Source organism: Hyaena hyaena, unplaced genomic scaffold (genome assembly GCF_003009895.1).
Source record: "Hyaena hyaena isolate Hyena2069 unplaced genomic scaffold, ASM300989v1 scaffold_99, whole genome shotgun sequence".
Taxonomy (NCBI): domain Eukaryota; kingdom Metazoa; phylum Chordata; class Mammalia; order Carnivora; family Hyaenidae; genus Hyaena; species Hyaena hyaena.
In genome coordinates this window covers 1994873-2019062 of record NW_024080731.1, presented here as the reverse complement: position 1 = coordinate 2019062, position 24190 = coordinate 1994873, and the positions used below count along the sequence as shown (strand labels likewise).

At 35.6% G+C, this 24190-nt stretch overlaps 1 protein-coding gene across 1 annotated transcript in view; it reads right to left on the bottom strand.

Annotated features, from left to right (window-relative positions):
* SYT1 (synaptotagmin 1) overlaps positions 1-24190 on the bottom strand; it is a 554785-nt gene that overhangs the window by 148841 nt on the left and 381754 nt on the right. The window contains exons 5-8 of the mRNA XM_039235556.1: positions 16334-16518; positions 10318-10440; positions 6020-6187; positions 2701-2868 (exon numbers count right to left, since the gene is read on the bottom strand). Of these exons, the coding sequence (XP_039091487.1) occupies positions 2701-2868; positions 6020-6187; positions 10318-10440; positions 16334-16518 (644 nt within the window). The remainder of the gene's footprint in view (positions 1-2700; positions 2869-6019; positions 6188-10317; positions 10441-16333; positions 16519-24190) is intronic.

Genomic DNA, 24190 nt, shown 5'->3' with positions numbered 1-24190 from the left:
AGAAAGTTTATACCTGGTTCTAGTCATCCAGAGATAGATTGTAAGCTAGACACCTGTTTCAAGAGCTTTTTAATATCACGATAAAAGGAAAGAGCTACTCAACTGAAAAGTGAAAATTACTCTTCCCAGGTAGGTATCCAAGAGGAATGGCTCTAGAGTTTAAGAATGTAGTTGTAGAATTACTTCCCATTAAAAATTCCAGGGACATTAAGGAAATAGAATGGTGGTGAGGAAAAGAAGACAGAAATAGATTTAGATAGAGGGAAAAGGCTAGAACAAAGAGGGAGGTAAAAGCATGAAGTAAAAGAGAATCCAAACAAAAATTGGCCAAGAAGAAAGAATGAGAGATCTCTTGTTTATTGAGCACTTACCACATACCAAGCTCTATACTAGGCACTTTATACTCTATCCTACTTAATCTGTAAGACAGGGGTAGATAATGTTATTTTTAGTATATGTGCTGCCGAAGCGAGCACGACAGGGGTAGATAATGTTAAACCACTTTCTAAATAAAGAAAACCCTGCATTTTAGAGAGCTTAAGAGATGTGTCCAAGTTCTCTGATTTAGTAAATGGACTTGTCAGAAATGAAACCCAGGAGTGTTTGATCTTAAAGACAGGACTTTTTCCAGAAACCATTCTCACTGACATCAAGCCAGGCAAAGATTGCCGTGAGGAAGGAAAACGAGAACACACTGTATGCAATGAAAACAAAAGCAGTGTCTACCCTTTTTACTTTCTTTAGTACCTAAATGAGTCCCAGGCATGTAGCAATTTATAGTAAATACTCACATAATATTTTAAACGAGTTGGGCTACATTTGTCTGAGATAGGGAGAGAAGACATGGAAGAAGAAGAAGGAAATAGAAGAGAGAGAGATGAAAGGACAAGTAAGGGGATGAGAAGAAAAGTATGTGATTCTTTTTGGGCTGTCTCTCTACCCTCTTAGATTCCAGAGTTAAACCTGTCACCTAACTGTCAACTTTCAAGTTCTGCCCATATTCAAAGAATTATTGAGAGAGGAAAACTGCTCAATGGCTTACATTTTCTTAACTCAGGCAAAGATATTTGCCAACTTTTCAGAAACCCAGTGAAGTGTGATCTTGGAATCCTATACCACTTGATAGTTACCAGATGAAGGTGAGGAGTATGAACCATGCACTCTGGTCAGGTAGTCATTGTGAAGCATGAGTGGGTCATATTTTGATACTCAACCAGCAAGCTAACCATTAGCCAGTCAACTAATAAAAAGCTTTTCAGTTAATAAATATTTGCCATGGTCCTACTTTATACCCCAGTTGCAAGGAATTTACAAAGGAAAACATTTCAATAAAACATAAAAATTCAATGAAACACCTTGTTAAAAAATTAGAAACACGATCAAGTTATTATTTTCAGCCAGATGTTGGATTTAACATTGATATTCACTCATAGAGAAGAAATACTTATAAAAAATAATGAAATGTAAAAACTCAGTATTATCTTTGGGTGGTTTTTGAATATCCACAGTGGGGCTAAATCCGTTCAGTATTCAAGAATCTAAGTTTGACTAACGCATTTGGTTAAGTTATATATATTTCTTTCCGAAAGGAAAGGAGAGCTTAACTCAGATAATTTTTATTCCTTTTTCACAGCCAAAGTTAGAGCACTAATAAGATTTAATTCCAAAAAAGCAATCAACAAACCTATTCTAAAACCTCATTTAGTTACATTGGTCACAGAAAACCATAGGCTGAGAGGATTCCCAGGTGACAGGCTTTGGTTGAATTTCTTGAAGACTTGGGCCACTCTTTGATCTCCTGCATGGCCCCAAAGGGATCACACCTTACAGAATCCTAGGGTCCTGAATGATGGAGGCTGTTGGGGATCTGCTGGGTGATTATAAACTCAAGGGATTGTCAGATTTCAAAAAAATCGCTAGAAATGGAGTTGCCTTAGGAATTCAGAGAAGCTAGAGTTGTTTGCCTTTTTGATACTGGCCTGTTGAGACGTTTGCAGAAAAAAACACTAGTGCCAGGCAGGCAAAGCATAATCAAATAGAATTGATTATTATGTAGTTTAAATGCACTAAGGATATTGAACTTCCCTTTTTAAATCACAGAAAAATCCTGTGCTGAGCCATTTAAACTGGGGAAAAACAATGTGAAGAGTACTATAATAATGTGAGTCATTTAAAAAATGGATTTAATATCAGCCTTTTTGAATTATATTTGATGTTCCACCCATCATGCTTTGATAGCTGTAGAAGAAACAATGAATGCTCTGTGATATGCAGAAATAATCAAGGGAAAAGTGCTATTTTATTTCTGTTTAATAGCTACATAATCTATGTAGAAAACACAAAATGACTGCGGAAAAATACAAAGAATAAGATGATTTTTCACTGTCCTTTTAAAGAAGTAGATGTGTACGTGTCTAGCATTTTGTAAGCTTTTTAGAAACAGATAGTGGGTGTGTGTGTCTGTCCAGGGAATTATCTATAGACATGGTGCACGAATCTTTCTCTTTTCTTTCAAATGAGACCCAGAGGACCAGTATACTTTTTAATGAGGATATACAATCCCTTAACCCTATTTTACCAGCTGTCAGCAGCTGGAGGCCCACATTATCCTTTGTAGAGAGCATCTCTTGATAGGTTATTATGTGACTAGCAACTGGCGAGTACAGCTTGTCATATTAGAAATGCTAATGTTTTCCTTACCTCTTCCTTCTCTGCACTTTGCAGATCACGCCACTCCTCAGTTATGTGACCGAAATCCACTGTGTTCATGGGGACTTTAAACTCCCCAATGATGTCATGCTTGGAGAAACGATCGAAATCATATACAGCCATCACCAGGGTTTTGCCACCCAGTTCTGAGTACGGCACCTTAATAAAAAGAGATGAGGATAAAAATCTGGTCACAAAGATGCTTAAAATATGTTACTTGTTATAGTGCTTAATTGTAATATGTATGTTGGATAAGCAAAACAGGGAGATAATGGTGCTTTTTAAAAATTGAGTCATTTGAATCACTACTTGAGGCTTAAATTGGGAGAAATGAAGGACTTACCATCATCAGTTACCACTCTATCCTAATATTCTAGAAGCTGTTAGTATTAATGATAGAATCTTAACTATTAGTCATGCTATAAACACTTTAAGATTTAGCAGTGTTGACACACAATAGGCACTTAAATATGTATTGTTTGAATGATTAGTAGCTCCTTCAGGGGGGAATTTGTTTAATACAAGAATAAGCTAAGGTGTCTTGCTCTTGACTATGTAAGTTTTACTTGTAGGATATTGTGTTATTGTTATGATCATTTACACTGTAAGAGTATAAGTTAGGGTGGAAAACTTGCTTCCAAAGTTGTACTAGCTCTTTCAAGCCATTTGGATGCTACAGTTGAATGGAGCAGTGATTTATGAAAAAATATGTTAGGAGTCACAAAGGATTTAAATGAAATTCACAAGTTGCCTTGCTCCCTAAAACAATTTACTGATGGACAAGAATTGACTAGGAAATTGATATTTTGAATATCAGAGATGCATTTATAATATAGATCTTGAGGTTCATTCTTAGGTATGACACTTTTTAGGAAGAGTGGTGGCAAAAGGCCAAGAACTGATGGATCCTCCAGCTGTTCAGATACATCCAGGACAGATGCTGTGGGCTGGGATTTTTACTGGTGACATTTTTAATATTCAGGGGAAGTAGTGCATTCTAAGTAAGCCTCACTTCAGTAACTGGGTAGAAATGCCTAATTAAGAAATCGTGTGGACTTGGTTTGAAGGTTTGATCAATTTTTATTTATCAGCACAAATGGTTGTCTTAGGTCCATCAAACATTTCTCAATGAGCTTTGTATACCAAGGGAAGGAGAAGGAGGCATATTTGACCATATACATCTAGGAAATTTTAGTTTATCGAGAATTTTTTTTCCTCACTTGCCACCTATTTGGAATCTGATTAAAATATTTTGATTAAAATGTAGGGATGGTGACTTTTCATTTTAGAAGGAAAAAAAACCCAAACAGCTGAATTTCAGAGGAAGAAATGAATTTTAGAGTAGCGATAAACATTTCATCTTATTTCTGAAATCACTCTGGATTTTTTTGGGTAATTCCTGAAACAACATTAATTAAAAAACCTAGTGTTGGGGTCAGACAGTCCTGGGCCTGGGTTTTCACAGGTTGCAGCTGAAGGGGCATCTTCCTACTTTTCACCCATCACATAGTGATAATACTAAGGCCTACTTCACAGAGCAGTTTGAAGCTGAATGAATACACATTAGGCATGGTTGGCACTTCCATAGTTATTTGAATGGTTAGGAACTCCTTCAGGTGGGAGTTTGAAGGAAAAGAAGCATTTAGGTCAGGCATGTCATGTTCATATGAAGTGGATTTGAACTCAGTTTTAAAGCCTCTTCTCTTTAAACTACTATGCTTCTGTTCTTCCATCATCTTGCCTATTGGCATTTCAATATGTATAATCTACAATGTCTCCCAGAGAAATTAACCAGTTCTCTAGAAAGAGCCGCATAGTTCTAAGTGTATCAAAATATTTTACACTTTTGATTGATTTATTGCCTGAGCAGCATTCTTGATCTAAAATAGGACCTGATAAAATATTATAGACAGTCAAAAAATTTCAGTAAATCAACCACTTGAAGCCACAGAAATTACTAATAAAATTTTAGAAATACATTTTTTTTGAAATAACACACAGGTAACTCAAAACAGAAAGACACCATAGTATTTCAAATCATTTAAGAAAACTGTTTACTACATTGTGGTGAGAAACCCCTGACTAAATGAAAATTAATACATAGCCAAATAGAATGATTGTCATTACCATTTGCAATATTTTACTGGTTTTATCTTCATTTTATGCTTTGTGGTATACTGGTCATAGTGATGAGTTCTTCATAAGCTGAAGAGTTTCAGAATCTTTTTATTACTACTCTAAACGAACTATCTGGGCATAGAAAGGTGTAGGTTTTAGATAAGATTACTGACAATACCTTGGGAATTTTTCTCTTAAAATCTGAAATTTCAGAGTGAACAGAAAGACCTTGCTCTCTTAGAAAACTGGAAACAAGGCTCGAGGAAATGACTCATGCCCTTATTTGCACCAATTTATTTTATACCATAGTATTTGCTCACATGAGCCCCATTCTGTCGCTAGGGCTGGCTGATAGATGAGTGATTTTGAATCTGCCTGCTGGCATATTCACAGACCCTTCATTTTTCAGAAATGTATTATTTTAAGTAATGCACTTTACAATTTTTTCACTTATTAAAGATAGTTACCAAAGTACTGCTTTTTCTGCGTGACTTGGTGACATGAGCTACAGAGCTGTGTATGCAGAGACGCCTGAGGCCTGCAGGGTACATTTTCCCGTCCAGTTATTTTATGGCCAGAATCTCTCTTTGTTATTGTTTGTCAGCTGAGGTAACTCAACAAGATGAAGAGCATTGGGGAAGAGGCTAGAGTTAAGGGAAAATGCTAGAAATGCAGAAAAACAATAGATTTGTATTCTCGTTATTGATAGGCTCAGAATGGTCTGGGAGCCCTGGGATTGCCCTGGACACACAGAATTTTGCCACGAGAGTCAAACTTCTTAATACCATTTAAGCAGTGGAACACAGGCTATTTTATTTTGTGAGTATAACTTATTTTGGGGAATTTTGAGACTTAGGAAAATAATAATTTCATTACCCCTTTGGCTTTTTTGAGAGTGGGGGGAGTGTTCAAGTCTATTGGCTCACTTTTCCCTTTGTGGATGTGAATGACATCCCCATCATATTCCAGCCTGTATTCTGCTCTGAGATGGCTAAGCTGAATCCTACTTTAACAAAATCTGAAGGCAGTGTAGAATCCTCACTGGAATGAAGATAAGAATTTTAAATATTCTGAATAAACTCATCCATGAGTCTCTGAGCAAGCGGTCATGTGCATTTCTAGGTCTGTGTCAGGATGCGATGGATCTTAAAACCACAGAGTAAACGTTATTAGTAAGTACAAAAAAAAGTACCTTGAAAGTAAATTGCTCATTGAAGACAGGATTAAGGGTCTTTCGATGGACTTTTGTCTCAAATTTCTTCTTTTTATCGGGCAGCAGAAACACTTTAACATAGGGGTCAGATGTGCCTCCCATGTCTAAGGCAGGCAGTTCAGCGGCCTGGATAATCCCTACCAGCAGCTGGAAAGAGAGACAGAATAAAACAAACACAAACATTGGTGGACATTTTGGAAAAGATTGTTTGCAATGTTGCATATTGTGATCGCTCTCCCTCTTCCTTTTTGCTTTTAATAAACTTTTATTTCTCTTATGAATCTAAACCCAGAAAGCAAATGAATCAAGCCATATAGACTTCAGAAACCCAATTATGACATATGCAGACTCTGGGAAGCCTGGTTTCAAACACAAAAGAGGCTTTTAAAAGGTTGTTGATTACAGTTAAATATGGAATTCATATTTGCAAAAGGGTTGCAATCAAATAACTTTCCAGTTGCTAAAAGCCCTTGTACATTATTTTTCTTTCCAGGGCATGATTTGTAAGTGGAAATAAATTGTTAAACAATAACAAGTCTGTAATTATGAAGTAGGAAATTTTTATACTAAACTCAAAGCTTCAGACCAGCAAAGTAGAAACTTCTTAGAAACTGGGTAGCAGTTTGAGATAAAAATAAGATGTGTAAGTTTCTATCATATTTGACCTTTACTTGTATGCTGCCTACTTTTTATTTTAACTTACAATAAAATGACCATTTATTCTGTTTAATATAGGACATGGAGTCAGAGAAATACCATTTCAGCTTCACACAAATGAAAGTAAGATTACAGATAAGATTTGAATGTTAAGTGACCAAGTTTCTGATTTTTTTTTTTTAAGGCAGAGATTTCTCCATGTCTTTTTTTCAGTGATACCTTCCTGCCTTACTATGAATGGGAGTGTAGGCTGGCATTGTTAATGGTTTTGCAAAGAGAATAAAAGGTGTGAGTGGATGATTCTAGAGGTGCTGTCTCGGACATTTTGTATCGACAGAGTGGTTTAAATCCACACGGGAAACAAAAGTAGACCCTCTTATTGTTATCCAAGGTATACTTGCCAGTAAATGCAGTTACATATGGCTTTACGCATCAAACCTGAAAATTTGAGTCTGACTTTTTAACCAATTCACTTAAAAAAAACAAAAGTCACATTTTCCGTAAAACTGACACACTGTATTGGTGAGGACACTCTGGCTAGTTGGCTCTGTTTTTAACCGGGACCAAGACTCTGGATGGTTGTTGTTTCCATTTCAGTGCTCAATATATTTGTGACAGCATCATACAACAGTAGCAATAAGACTGCTGGATTGTAGGTATACAAAACATAGATGGTCAAAGAACAGCTAAAATAGACATCAGATTATAAAGACATGATGAGTAAAGCAAACAGTTTGTCTCTTGGTTTGCTAAGTCAGTATTTGGAATTTGCCTTTAGATAGTGATGCGAATAAGCAAGAATCTATTTTCTCCTCACTTTTTAAAAAAAAATTTAATGTTTTTTTATTTATATAGAGAGCGAGTGAGCGAGCCAGGGAGGGGCAGAGAAAGAGGGAAATGGAGTCTCAAGCAGGTTCTGCACTGGCAGCGCAGAGGCCAATGCCAGGCTCGATCCTCTGAACTGTGAGATCATGACCTGAGCTGAAATCAGGAGTCGGATGCTTAACCGACTGAACCACGCCCCTACACCCCACGTTTTGAAATGAATTTTCTTTTGGGCAGGGAATGCACTCATCCTATAACCTAAAGTCTTTAAATCTAGGTGACTTATACTCTAATGATTTTTGGAAATTTTGTTGACAAGGAGTGGAGTTACTTATTCCAATACTTCTTTTGCTTGAAAGATAAGTATCACCATGAAAAGCCATGTCATGAAAGCCTCTCATTTCGAGTACTTTTTCAGTTCTGTTTTAGTTTTGGTAGGCAAACATGTATATTTGATTATAGCTTAATATATAAAATTCCTCACACTATATTTCATGATTCATAGGGTTCATTTTATAAATTACATTAGGTGAGAACATTTGGAAAAAAAAGTCAATGCCTACTAATTAAAAAGTATTTCATCAGGTAGAATCTTATAGACCTCAGAATGAAACACCTTTTTAACAGTTGGATGTTAGCTAGAAAGGGAATAATAAAAGTACTCATTATATTTCAGTAAAAAAAAATCAGTGTTATTTTTTTAAAAATACTTTCTAAATCGACACTTAAAGAACTCAAGCTAACTTAGAAGTTACAAAATTATGACTAACCAGAATGAGATACTACTAGATTTCTACTGGATAATATGAAAGTAGAATAAAGTAGTAAAACATATTGAATACATATATATAGGCATGTTAAATTTCTGGAAAAAATGTTACATGTTAAGATAACATGGATTGACCTTCATCTTTCCCAGGTATGTAAATAATAGGAAGTCCTGATGATCAAATTTTGGTAGCCAGGGTAGAAATGACCTAAAATTCCCTATTTTAATTAACTATAAATGGTACACCTATAGATGTGTATAAATCCATACCTATAAACTTGTATCTGTGACCAAAATGCAGCTTTCTGGAATGTATTATGAAATAACTAGCCAGGGCTGTAATGAAGCTGATCAAATAAAAGTTTTTAGTATGATAGAGCATATCAGTACATTCTTCATGAGGAACTCTTTGGAAATTTGGAAAGTGAAGACATTATTTAAATTGTCAATTTCTAAAAAATGCCCAGAATTCTTGCAACTGTGTAGAGTTCTCATAGTGGAACTGACTTTAGACTATGATGCTCAAAGTTGAGCGTTGGTGTTCTATTTATTGTTCATTCCTCATCAAACTGGAAATAATTTAACACAAGCTGCATTAGTAGTAAATGCATTTGTATTTATCACATTTTTTTCCTCTAAAAAGATGAGAGAAGCAAAACAAAAGAGACAGTTAAAACTCCCCTTGTCAGACCCACGCGGACGTTGTCCTAAAGATTAAGAGCCGGATCTCTCAGCTGATTCCACTAATTCTTATCTAGCTTTTAAATTTAACAATTGAGAAGTGAAAGGAACATGGTCAATTTCATGGATCCTAGAAGGGTTTTTTTTTAAATGTAGAGTTTTTTTAACCTTTATCTTTGAGCTTCCTCTTTTATACTTTATACCTTTTATAACATGGTTAATAAAAGACACCTAATATTGTCATTTATCTAGGTGGCACTTCATGGCTTTTTGAGAAATTGAAGCAGGAGTGATTGTTTTATTACTGTCTTCAGTTTCTTGTCACTTTTTGGGCAGAAGTCACAGGCACTAGAAATGAAGTTACTATTCTTTATACTTTTCTAGAGTGGTTAGTTTATCCATTTTAGGAATTTTACCTGGTATTATGATATTACATAAGGCATTTGAAATGCATGGAAGGCAATCTGTTTTTCATCTCGGATTCCTTGTCACACAGTTATATTTTGTTTTATTTTTATTTTTTGAGAGAGGAGGGAATGGGGCAGAGGGAGAGAGAGAATTGTAAGCAGGTTCCATGCCCAGCATGGAGCCCAGTGTAGGGCTTGATCTCACAATTGTGAGTGAGATCATGACCTGAGCTGGAATCAAGAGCCAATACTTAACTGACTGACCCACCCATGTACCCCTACATATAAAAAAAATTGTTTTTAAACATTTATTTATTTTTGAGAGACAGAGTATAAGCAAGGGGGGACAGAAGGTGGGAGTCACAGAATTTGAAGCAGGCTCCAGGCTCTGAGCTGTCAGCACAGAGCCTGATGCTGGACTCAAACCCACGAACCGAGATCATTACCTGAGCCGAAGTCGGCCGCTCAGCTGACTGAACCACCCTGGCGCCCCTACATGCCCCTACATTTTGTTTGAAAGCTTTGGTTGAATGGTGGTTTACTTCAATAGTTCCTTGCCTGGTTTGGATCTAAATTTGATAAATTCTAGGAGAGCTTGTTCAAGCTCAGGCTGAGGGTCCAGTGGGGGTGAGACTGTGGCTGGGAGCTGTCAGAATCAGACTGACTACTTTCAAGTTCATTTGTATTCTGCTTGCCTGCTATAAGTACCACAAGTAGATGTAATCTGTTGAATACTGTGAATTCTAATTACCAGAAGTTAAATTAGCGAGTAGGGGACTGCCTGTACTTAGAAATTATTTCATCAATAGCTTTGATAATTGCATTTTCCCCTTGCAGCAAACGAAATGTTTTAGGAAGTATCTTGCTTCAATTTCTACTTGGTAATTTCAGAAAGTGTAATGGAATTAGAAGTCCTTTCTGTACCTTCCCCCACATACCTGGTTATTCTGGAAATCATAATCCAGTGAATATTGAAGTTTCCCCAATTTCTCCTCTTCTTTGGGTTCTTCTTTTTCTTCCCCATCAGTCAGTCCAGTTTCAGCATCATCATCCTTTAGAGCCTATAAGTAGGGAATGGATTTTATGTGAACTCAAGTGAATTCATGGAAACCCATATTCACCTGGGCCTGTGGTTATACTTCCAAGCTGTTAGAAGCAAGCACAAAGATGCTGGAAGTCCATTTGTCTGACACACAGTCACATTTGCTGCTTAGATATTTTTTAAAATTCCACGTGTGCACGGAATTTTTTCCCCCCAATCAGCAAGCAACATGGAAGCAATGGAAGAAGCCCCTCAGAATATTGCAAGCAAGGAATGTAAAGTCATTGGAAAGAAAATGTCAACTGGGTATCATGTTTGGCTTTGATAAAACTGCTTCTTTCAGAGGTATGATAAACATGCTATTAACCAGGCCAGCTTCCACATTCATGTAGTTTAAAGAGATCTAAGCATCATGTAAAACGTCATTGTTACATGCAGTGGAGAACTTGTATGAAATGCGTGGCCTTTTCTTGCCTTGTTTCCTATGAGAAAGATAGCTGAGTAGGTGATTCTCCAAGACTTTTAATTTCCTGTGTTTCACATGTATGTTTGTAATGGTTATGGAAAAAGTGGAAAAAAAAACATGCCACCAGAAAATGCATGGTGAAAAATCTATGCCACGTCCAGTTTAAGTTTACCATTTTGTTTTTATAACAGCTCGACAGAAAGCTAGGCTGAATTAAATTGATTTATGGGTCTGTTTGATATAAAAAAATAAAAGCAGCTATATTTGCTATTTTGTCAAATGGAAATCAGTATAAACATTTATTTTGCATTGATGAACAAAAATCATGGTACTGAACTCTCAAAACTCAGTTGGGACCAATTGAATATTCTTGATAATCTGAACCTGAAGTGTCATGTAAATTGAAATACTAGAAAGCTCATTATTTCATAAAGAGATTTGAATGCTCCTCTCTTGAAAGTGTGTATTTTCCCATTAAGTACAACAGTTTTGCTGAAAATAAGATGTTATAAAGATAAGTATTAGGAGTTTTTATTTTTAGGGATATGGATTCTTATTGCCTTACAGAATTAGAAAAACATTTTTAAAAAACTATACATAATTATTCAGAATTAAAAAGTGATAAAATGACATTTACCTGACTATCAGGTTGAAAATTTTAAAAATCTTTAACCAACTGTATTTTTTGGGGGCGAGGGACTTGTATATATCCTTAGCTAAGTTTTCTAGCATTTTGTTTGGCTCTTACTAGTTTCTAGAGACTCTTTGTATATCAATGCTTTAAACTTTTCTGTTACACACACACACACACACACACACACACACACACACACACACCCCCCCCCCAAATATTCTAGCCTTGAAATTGGCTATGCCAGTTTCATTGCTCGCACTTTCTCTCTCTCTCTCTCTCTCTCTCTCTCTCTCTCTCTCGGTGTGTGTGTGTGTGTGTGTGGTACACTGTTTTATATCTGTGACATAGTAAAGAAATATTTACTCGTGTCAGCAATTTAAATTGGAAAATCCTTGTAGAACTCAAATGCCAGAAGCAGACCCAGATTTCAGAAAGGCACCCATTGTCAAACTACAGCTCATCACTCAACCTCTCTCCACCTTCCAGATTATGTGTGATCTTTCTTCTCTATTGAGAGAAAGCTTTACTGTTAACTCATCCATTTATACAGAGACTCTCTGTGGTGCTCAAAAAGGCACTGAATTAACAAGATTTTCCAATTTGGCTCTCGTTGCTACCTCCAATTTAATCCTAAAAAAAGATGGACACGTGATGGAATTGGATCAAGAGAACTCATGTGGGTGAGAGGAGCATATAAATAGAGATGAGCTGTAGTTAGAAGTGCCCCCCCTTCTCTGTTCTTGAAAATTTTCAGGAACCTACAATGAGTTTGGAAAATTGAAAATTACTGTTATCATATCTGTGAGGAAACCTTCACAAATCTGGTTAGCCCTACACCATTTCATTTGGAAAGTTCGTATTTAGATGTTTTCCTGAGTAGTAAAATGTCAATGTACTTATGATAGTCAAAGGCAGGAAAACACGTAATTAATTAAAAATTTAGTCTTTTAACTGGGTGGGGGGATAAGTCAATAAAGGCAACAGAAAAGACTACTGAGTTTAATGAGGGGAGCTGAGGCAGTGAACTCACTTGCCCTTTCAAAACCTGGACTGTGTGTTAAGTCTTTAACACTCTCATCAACGTGCCTAGAAAATTACAGCTTAGGTAAATTGCCTCCCTGGAAGATTTTAAGTTTTTAAAAATAACAGCAAACTATTTAATGCATATTTCTTTCTGCAAAACCTACACATTACTCTATGATAATTATAAAAAAATTTAGAGATTAAAATACTTTTTCAAAAGTCTCTTTCAGAACTGACAATTTACATATCATGTTTCAGCCGAGTGCAATTTGAAATAGCAGAGACATTAAATCTCCTTTTTCCTAAGTGGTTTTTGCCCTAATAAAAGGTGCAAGACCATCTCTGCGATTATTCTCCATGAAATAGAGCTAAATTTTTGATAATTTCTCCATGCCACTGTTCATCACTGAAATGATTAAGTCTATTCTTGTCCTGAGGGCTGAGCTCAAGCAGGACATCTTCTGTACCATCACATTAAATTCAGACCTATTAAATCAGTGGCTATTATAATATTTCAAGAGCAACACTCCTTTACCCCCTACCCCCAACAAAATGCAGAGGAAAAAGCTTGTAAACCCAGCAGTTTTGATGGTTTGCTGAATCGTAGTAGTGAGAGCTCTCCTAGGAACATCAGATCTTGTTTAAAATTTCAAAGATGTGGTGTACATGCTTCCAGCTTGGTTCGACATTCAAAAGGTGCTTAATTTACAAACCATCAGAAAGAGAAGTTATCCTAAGTTGTTCTGATTTGGATTTGATAAAGCACACTTAAAAAATAGCACAAGGGACTGGATTTTCTTTCCATGCCCCATCAATGAACAACTTGAGCTTTCTAATAGTGTTCTATTTAATCAGTTAGGAATGGTTAAAATGAGAACCCTTCATCTTTAAAAAAAAATCAATTTAGTTCAGCCTCTTGATGTGTGTCAGAATGGTACACCCGGAACTGTGGTGCCCCAGCGGCCAGGCCACTAAATGTATCCGAGCGCTGACTAGGGGTTTCTAAGGAGCAGAGGAAACCTACCGCAAGGGACAGTCCAGAACAGTCATGAGACATAACACAGATAAGGAGGACATAGAAGGAAGAAATAAAAATTAAAATATCCACACACATTAGTGCAAACCATGGAGAAATGACCTTTCCAGACCTATGACTTTGCAAATTGGTATTGTCCCTCTGCACTGTCAGCCTTCTCAAGCTTTAAGGAATTAAAAAAGAAAACTTTAATTCTAAGTCTCAAGCTATATAAATATGCTGTTACCAGTTAGTTTGTTGTCTTTGTGGAAGGTGAAGATTCTTCGTTGGTTATGAAATTTTAACGTAGAGACAGATAGTCATGAGCATGCAAATTTGAATTTCTGTGCATTCTTACATAGATTGAGATGGTAAAAATTTATTGGTGGCTCTGGAGCCCATATATCTTAAGAAATCCTATCTAAAATGCCTCAGGCATCTATTCTGATTTTAAATGAGGCATAGACTATACTTGTTTTTCCCATGTTCATGTAAATATTAAAAGATTCTGAAAATGTAATTATTTAAGAATAATTTTACTTTCTGTTTATACTATTTTGAATTTGGATGGCTGACACTATACATCTTAAAACTGCACATTCAATTTTGCTTCTTCATCCTTCCTCTTTGTAAAAAAATAGAACCCATTATCAGCTACTGTGGCCTGCCTCGTAAGCTACTGTAACACGACTGGGCTTCTTTTTACTTGTCCAAATTGTATTTCATCCCGTACATTTAAATGTTCATAAAATAGGATCTATAAAATCCTATATGGACAAAGTAATCTACCTAAAAGGATGAGATCTTTGTGAGTGGTTGAAATCTTGGGTACTTTGTTGTAATAGTAGATTATTGTAAACTAACACTGAATTCCCACTAGTATTTCCTTTTTGACTCCTTTTCTCTTCCCCTCCCAACCAAAGGAATCGGTGATCCATGAAAAATGAACCGCCATCAATTTTCTGTATTTAGCATTTTGAGATCTTGGTCATTTATCCAGGTTATAACAGGGGTAATAAAAACCACTACTATACTATAAATTATAATTTTACATCATGCATAACAAATTCCACAAAGAAAAATACAAATTTCTTATATGAGAAAAAAATGCGATAGTTACTATTTAATATTATTTGGTACTTTTAATTGTTAATTCTAGGATTTGGGAAAATCACATTTGAACTGTATTGTAGTTCTGAAAACAATAGGGCTGTATTTTCATGTCCCATAGATACAGCTGAAATTCACCTACAAATTATTCAGTCCATGTCTGTCTAGCACACTGTTTCTACACTAATCCCCAACAAATTGTTTAAAGAAATCTCTATCAAGTTCGGCTTGTTATAGAAAATGTTGAAAAAAGCAAGACATGTTTGCAAATTCCAGTTTCTACATAACAAATGAACTGAAGAGAAAAACCCTTATTAGATCTCTATGGTTGAACGTGGGTACATGGACTTCTGTGGCTGTGATTAGAAACATTCAGAAAAATGTAAACCTTGTTTTGCGCTCAGGACAAAGCTCTCTGAGCCTGAGCAGAGGCGCTCCAATGATTCTATAGCTCTGAAACCAAACAAAAGTGCAGTGAGTGCAGAAGAGCCTTTGTCGAGTTGTTGTCAATAGACATTACGGAGTCTTTGAGAAAAAGTATTTAAAACTCAAAGTGAGGAGTGGGGTTGGCATCCTGATTGTGTGTTTAACTAGGAAACTATGCAAATGTGCTAGAAATGCCCCTCTTGACTAAGTTGTGCTTCAGGAGTTTGACCTATTTAAGAGTCCAATTAATAGTAATGAATACTATGCAAAGAATTTTAAAAACTCAATATCTATTGCTATTTGGGAATAAATAGAACTTGTCAATTATTTGAAGGAAAACAAAGATAATTGAAAGTCTTATTTCTATGAAAAGGCTCTACATTTACATTTTAAATATGAATTAATATGATTTTTTTAGAGATAACCACTCTGAATATGATTCCAAAAAATAATGAAGAAGCCTTTAATTTTAATTATTAATAGTAAACCTTATTCTGAACCAAATCATCCAGTTAATTTAGTAAAAATAGACAACACTGTAAAGAAAATCCAAATAGCTTCTTAAGGCTTGGGAAGATAACCCAGCTGGCTGGATTTTATAACCTGTATTATGGTTTCATTGTCCCTAACTTAATGAAACAAGAGTTTTGCCTTAAAATTATGCCCTGTTTAGGAGTAGTTGATAAGTCTCTCTCTTTGGACTAGCTGATAAGTCTCTCCCTTTGCCTGTTGAATTCACTATTCCTGAGCACTAACTATTGAGATGGATGGATATATAGGAATGGCAATTTTCATCAAGTATGATAAGTAGCCACAAGTCTCAGTTATTTAACGGAGATTGCAAACAATAATGTTAGAAGGACGCCTTGCCCAAGAGGGAACACATTCAGATATTCTTTATTCTGTTTCACTAACTCCAAATGCAATTAAGACTGGCCGAACAGATGTAGTCACAATATTCAGGCATCGTTCCAGTATGCTGGACCTGTCAAGATGGCCCTGATGGTCATGGATGCCCTTTTCTGGTTCATATGCTTAGGAGACTGGAAAACCCTACCAAATGTTTTCATTGCACTTTGGGATGTTGACTGGTGACTGAAAAGACTGCAAAGTATTTCTACAGCAGTGACATCTGTCTAGGAATTGTTTATATCTATGCTTATCTGGCATAAAACAATAAACCATTTATTAACTTTCAGTGAAGTCATCTAAGAAGTAATGTGGAATGAATACATTACCTGATCTTTCATGGTCTTCCCTAAGTCTTTCACATCTTTCATGTTAATGGCATTCTTGCCTCCCTTTTCTTTCCCCTTCTTCTTGTTTTTCTTTTTGAACAAACATTTCTTACAGATACAAAAGCAGCAGGTCAGGACTAAAAGTACGGCGACTATGGCTATGGCGATTAAGGCCCATGGTGGCACTGAAATAAGAAAATATGCAGAGAGCATTAGTCATAAACATTACAATGCAAAGTCTTTTAACCTGTGGGCTACAAAGAAATTCACTGATTAATTCACTGATCATCTACTGAGTGCTCCAGGCACACTGTTCTATACTATGTTACCCGCATTTCCTCTGCCAAGATGGTGGTTTCTATTTTTTCCACTTCACCCTTCTCCATATATTCTTTCCTCCAAGTTAGATTCCCATGAATCCTTTCATTCCACCATTCAGAGCACAGCTCTGGAGTTTGGCCCTTGAGTTTAAGTACTGGCTTCACCGTTGAGCAAGTTATCTAATCTCCCTCTGCCACAGTATCCTCACCTCTACAGTGGAGGTAAATTGGTAGGTATGGTGGACTTTTTGAAGATTAAGATGCATTTCATGGTTTATCACATGGTAAAAGCTTAACAAATATTAGCTGCTATTACTCCTCTATTACATAATAGAGGTTCTATGAATAACCAGAGAAAACAAGTATCATAGTGATAATAAAAGGTTAGGAAGAAGTACTTTGTGCTCAGAAAGTCACCTACTCTAAAAGTAGGACATTGACCTGCTCATGATCTCCAGAGGCAGGGCAGAGGTTATTTGTTGAATGGCTCTAAAACCAGGCACTGATGCGGGCTTGGCCAATTTCAGGTTGTATGACTGTGGCTAGATGGCTTAACTGTTATACAGTGAAGATAACAGTGGTACCCATTTTATCTCCTTTGAAAATTAAGGGGGTTAATATACTAAAAAGTTTAGAATGGCATCCAGCACATAGCAGGAACTCATTGGCTAATTTTAAGGCATAGGGCTAAATATTATGGGTAACACAGACCACCTAGAGTATATGTGGGGACATAAAATATGCATGCTAATAAGTACATATTAAAAACATAGAGGAGTTCAGTAGATATACTAGGGAGAATCTAGAGAAAGAAGAGGTGATTTTTAGGTAAAAGAGAGGCTTCAGACTTATAGGCTCTTTTTAAAATAATAAAGTATATATAAATAAGTATACTCAAACATATAAACATTTTTCTATTACAGCTATCCATCTACTAAACATTAATCCATTTTCTTATTTGGCACACCCTATACCATGTGTTTATATTTTAAAAAATTTTGTGGAACTGTTTAAGATTTCACTTTGCCTGGAAAGGAATTATTCAATTATTGAGATTGATCAGAAGAAGTAATTAGATTTGCCTGTTGTAATTAAGAAAAGACACTGGATGTTGAAATGGTAAGAAGAAGTACTATTTTCTTCCAGCTACATAAACATCATTAGTATTAGTGATTGCTGAATACAAGTCAGGAATGCTTTGGTAAAGTAAAAGCACTTAAAAATTAACCTCTCTTCAAAAAACTGAGAAAACCCACTCTTAGCTGTCTTGTGTTTAGCTTTATAATGTAGAATACTTATCATGTGTATTATTCTAGCTTATGATTGGCTAATAAATGTTAGCCTAAGGACAGATAGAAGCACAACTTCTGAAATTGTGTTTTCAGCCAAAGAAATATTTGGAAGTTATATATAAGCCAACACCAAATGACATGTTTTATGTTCTGTAATTTCATTAAACAATCATATTTTTAAAAATGTAAATTAAGCTTATGTAACCAATGATATCATTCATAACACCTCATTTAAAACCTTCTGCCTCTTTTGATCTAGTTAAAATCCTGCCATGCATGAACGAGAGTCTACATATTCATTGCAGGCCAGACAGTATTAATAATGACCCTTCATTTTGAACCTCGTAAATTATTCTTCTGGTTGGACTTGTGTGATGGTCTTTCAGAGAGCTACATAAAAGTCTCTTAAATTACACAGGACAAGACAGAGATCACTTGACAACTTCACAAAAAGAAAATAGACAATGAAAGCATGGGGACATTATTTAATCAAAAGGACTTAAAGAAATAGGAACATAGGATTATAGGTGGAAATCTTACATAGTGCAACTTGAAGGTAAATTATAACCGCTGAGGAAATTTTATTTGGTGATTCTTATTTCTTAAAGTGCTGCCATACTCGAGGTTTGATTTTCTGAGTAGCTTAATTTTAACTTTGAATATTCTACATTGAATATATGAAATTAACAAGATTTGCTTCACAAGTTACCAGCACCTTTAGTTGGAATTAAAAAACCCCTGAAGGGTATCATTTTGTCCACCCATATGAAAACCTGACCAAATAGATACTTGGAATATAAACCACCATTTTAAATTAAATTGAGTTATTTGAATTGAATTCTCACCTTAAATGCTACTGTGAAGAGCAGCCAAATACTTGGAATTTGGTAAGTTTAGTAAGAAACATGATCTATAGGATTATTCATTAGTAGTATTTATAGAAATATTTGAATATTAGTGAAAAAAACTCATGAAATGTATTTTGTATTAGGCTAAAAATTGAAAACCTACTTAATATGGGCTAACAACTGCTACAGCTTTATATATTATTATATCTCAATATTTATAGAAGGTTTATTCATTATCTCTTTAATTATATACAGGAAAAACTATATACAGAGGAAAAGTATAGATCCAGTAGTTTGGGAAATTAAAAATATCTTTACATTAGTATGTAAAAAATGTACATATTTTAAATGTCTACAAAAGAAAAATCTTTAGCTTTGAATCTTTTTAATAAAACATTTTATATTTAAGTGAAAATAAATAACAGCATAAGAGGCTGCCAAATGTGATTTCTATAACGAATAGCTTCAACAAAAAATGGGCTCATAAAAATACTGCTATTGGCAGAAAGCTATTAGCATATTGTTATTGCTACCCAACTATCATTAAATAGAATTTCATAACAAGAATTTTAACATTTAACTTAAAGACCTTTCAGCAGAAAATAATAGACTAGTGTAGAAGTTTTCCATTAAAAATGCAATTTTCATTTTCCAGTTAATGGATTAATTGCATATTATTTAACCCAAAGGTAAACTGACACATAAGAATTAAGTCAAAGTCTATTTTAAACTGCTTCTGACATTTTAACTTAGACATTGTGATCAGGAATATTATGATTCCTCTGAAACGTCCACATGCTATTCTCTGGGACCTGTGAATATGTTACCTTACGTAGCAGAAAGAACTTTACAAGTAAGATGTAGGATCTTGAGATGGGAAGATTATCCTGGGTTACATCCAGATAGAACAGATGAGTGATAGAGACAGGCAGGAGTTTCAGAATCAGAGAAAGTGGAAGATTCTATGCTGCTAATTTTGAAGATGGAGGAAGGGACCGTGAACCAAGGAATGTATGTAGCCTCTAGAAGCTGGAAAAGGCAAGGAAATGGATTCTCCCATACAGTTGTAAGAAGGAATCTCTTCATACAGCTATTATGGAAAAGAGTATGGAGGTTCCTCAAAAAAATTAAAAAAATACAACTACCATATGATCTAGCAATCCCATTCTAGGTATATATGCCAAGGAAATACACCCCTGTGTTCACTGTAGTAGTAGTATTCATAATAGCCAAGATAAAGAAACTGACCCTGGGTGGCTCAGTCGGTTAAGAGACCAACTCTACATGGTGGCCCAGGTCATGATCTCACCGTTTGTGGTTTTGAGCCCCATGTCAGGCTCTGTGCTGACAGCTATCTCAGACCCTAGAGCCTATTTTGGATTATGTGTCTCTTCCTCTCTCTCTGACTCTCCCCTGTTCACACTGTCTGTCTGTCTGTCTCTCTCTCAGAAATAAATAAAACATTAAAAAATTTAAGAAAAAGTAAATATTTAATTAAACACATATTTATTGAATATCTATTTGCCTGGCATTTTTATAGGGCTATAATACAGTTCCAAGCATAGTTTGTATAATCATGAAGCTTACTATTTATTTTCTATGTGATAAAAACTAGGTCTTATTTACTTTTTAAAAAGAAGTAAAATTCTTATATTTGCCAAACTTGGTACATAGAGCATAATATGTTGTTTTCAGCACATGGCTTTAATGTGCTGTTGTGTACAAATTTAGTCTCTAGGTGGACATTGATTGATGAAAGCAACAATTAAAGATTCTTTCTACAATAAAATGTTATTCTCAGATTGAAAAACATAATTTTTTTCCTGTAGGGAGTTTTGGCCCTAAGCAAATTTACAAAAATTATTTATTTAATGGGCTCTCATGAATTTTTTTCTTTAAAAAGTAGACACTCCAATTTCCTTCTCTTTAATAGAGCACTGTGGGAAAAAAGGTGACAGTGTCACAGAGAACAGGGTATTGCAGAAGGTACTTTATGAAAAGGAAAATCTTATTACTGAATAGTAGCCTAGGGTGTCCCCCAAATCCAAAGTTTGCTCATCAGTCACATGTACCTCAGTCTTACAGAATGAACAGTTGGGGAGAAAAGTTTTATAAAATTTACCCAAAGTGCCCTATTACCAAGAGAAGCCCTACTTTAGATTTCCTAATTCTGAGTGCTCACTTCTAAATAGATTTTTTTTTTTTTTTTTGCATTCTCTAAAATGCCAAACTCAGTCCTATCAGCTTAGTGCTCAGTAAATGTTAGGTGGCTTGAAAGAAGCCCACAAAGCCATGCTCTTGAGCTCAAGTAGAAGTAGGGTGTGGATGGTCTCTGAGGTACAGCAAAATCATGTGTAGTTTTCTTAGGTTTGCTACTCAGTTGTGTTTCCTTAGATTCTCTCCTACCACAATCCCAGTTAGTCAGCTACTGCTGTCTCCGAGGCTTGCAACCTTCTGGTGGATTTACTCATTGGGTTTTCGATAACATCTAGGGCAAACGTCACTGTTTTGTTTGTTTGTTGCATTTCTGCCTAGATTTCACTTTCAAGGGCAGCTCTGTACTACTCATTCCATTCCCATTCATCATATTAAAAAACAACCTAAGATCCATATCTCTTTCACAAGATGAGCTGCATTTTCCTCCTTGAGAGATATAAGCTTGTACCTTTACCACAGTCCTAGTTACTTCAGCTGAGAGCTTCAAGATGATATAGGTAATACCGTTGCTATGGCCACTACAAAAATTCAGCAAGAACTTCAAACATTTTCTACCTTTGACATATCTCTGTTTTGTCATGAGTGTCTCATCACTGCATTAATGCCTGTATAATTCATCTTATGAATAACTTGCATATTTCTTCATTCTTATATTTACTGAAGCTTTTTGCCAACTGCCAGGTTTACCCCCAAGTGATCCATCTTTCTAGATCATCAGACATTGATGCAATATGCAGGCTAGAATATTAAGATAATTTTATTGTTAAAGAGTAAGAAAAATTATTTCAAAGCTTTGCTTTTTGAGTATGAATAATTTTAAACATATAAGGATAACTTTTCAAAAACTGGCAAAAAGCCAAAATAAGCCTCGCATCTTAAAGCTTTCTCTAAACTACAGAATGCTAATAGAAATTTAAAAAACACTGGAAATATGTGGATTAATATGCTCATTAACCACCTCTGGGGACAGCACATTAGATGTAAGATTTGAAACCATGTATGAAATCATCCAGAATATGGTTTAAGAATAAACCAACCAGTCAAAGGTCCGAATGAAGAATTTCTCATTATAGAGTGAAATAGCCTCAAAGATGATGCATTCTTTGCTGCTGGGTATTAAGCAAACCTCAGTCTTGAGGATAGAGTTTGAAGTGTCCATTTTAAATCTGACCAAATCTTTAGCCTTGATGGGAAAATATATATATGTGTGTGTGATGTGTGTGGTACCTTTGTGGAGATTATAGTTCCCCGTCTAAATGAATTTTGGATTCCACATTAAAAACTCCTTTCCCATATCATCAGGGTAAAATGCACCAAGATTAGGGAATTTAAAAAAAACTTATTTCTCCATTTGGTCATTTGATGTTTTTTCCTTCTTTTTTCTTTTTTTTCTTGATAGTCTACTGTGTGCATAGACTGTGCTGGGGATGGTGGTAGAACAGATGACACAGAGAAGGTAGGTCCCTTTCTTTAGGAGCTGGAGAAGACTAACTCCTAGGAAAAGACTAGAAAGAGATGGACAATACAGTGTTAAATACAGAATTCAGTGGAGTAGGTGGGCTCTGTAGGCGGCAAGTTAGGCAAGGGTAAGGTAAAGGGTCCTCCTTAATCTTTCCTTCTCCTCTTTCCTTTGGGTAGTTGGTTGATTTATTTAATTTTTATGACTTATTGTCAAGTTAGCTAACATACAGTATATACAGTGTGCTCTTGGCTTTGGGAGTAGATTCCCGTGATTCATCACCTCCATTTAACACCCAGGATTCATCCCAACGAGTGCCCTCTTCAATACCCATCACCTATTTTCCTCTCTCCCTAGCACCCCCCTCCCGACCATCGACCTTCAGTTTGGTCTCTGTATTTAAGAGTCTCTTATGGGTTTGCCTCCTCCTCTGTTCGAAACTGGTTTCTTTTCTTTCCCTTACCACATGGTCTCTGGTTAAGTTTCTCAACTTTCACATATGAGTGGAAATATTTGATACTTGTCTTTCTCTAACTGACTTATTTCACTTAGCATAATATCCTCCAGTTCCATCCACGTTGTTGTAGATGGCAGGCTTTCATCCTTTGGTTTTTAGATTCCTTTTCCTCTAACTTCTTACCCAGCGACTACCTTGTTAAACAAAGCTCTCAATAGACACTGATGAAAGAGTCTACATGAAATTTATTTTCATAGTAAATAAAGACAATTTCTTATAGTAAACACATGTAGCCTTGCCTAAATAGCCTTCTTAACACATTGCACATTCTCTTCTTACATAGTTCTGTTTAGCTTTTTCAATATGTGCCCCTGACAAAAAGCAAACTGGAAGATAGGTCTGTGTAAATAGGTTGCAAAATGATTCAGGCCATTGAGTTGAGTTAGCTACCTGTCTTTTTAAGGCAGATGGGTTATATACATGGTAATGTAAGAGAGAAGCTTGCTCATTCATTCATTCATTCATTCACTGAGTGTCTACTTAACACATTAATTAATGCTCAGGACATTGAAGGGATAATAAACAAGTTTGAAGTAATTTACTTTAACAGTTTACAGTCCAGCTGGGCAGATTTAATATACATGAAGCAAATTGTGAAAAACCCTGGACAGCATGTTAAGTGCCAAATTAAATGGGGTCTTTTACTTGGCTCTGATTCCATTATGTGGCCACAGCAATCTTAATCTACTTGTCAAATGAGCACTTGTTTAGAATTATTTTTAAAAACCTTAAAACTTAATAAAATGGGAAATCTGCCTCTCTTTTGTCCATAAATCCTTAAAGTGTCAATACATAAAAAGAACTTGAGTAAAAGATACTGCTTTGAAGAGTACAAAATCACAACCTATACCTTGATAATTTTTTACCAGAGCCTCTGTTTATCTGATTTCAGTATGTACTGTGCTTGTGAACAGATTCGCAGCCCCTGCTGAATAACTTAGTAAGATTATTGATGTTTCTTGTTGAATGCAATGATTAGTCTTGATAACAAAAGTTAGTTGACTGAAAGCCTTTTTATCTGCACAGGTATTAATCAAATAATTAATTTTAGAAAATGCCTATAATAATAGTCTGCTTTTAATGATAAGGCAAAGTCATCCATATCGTCACAATATTGGAATGTCTGAAATTTGACATGGAAAATGATGTGGCGTCTTCAGGCAGAGATAAGCCCCAGCGTGACTTCCAGAGGATTTAGATAAGG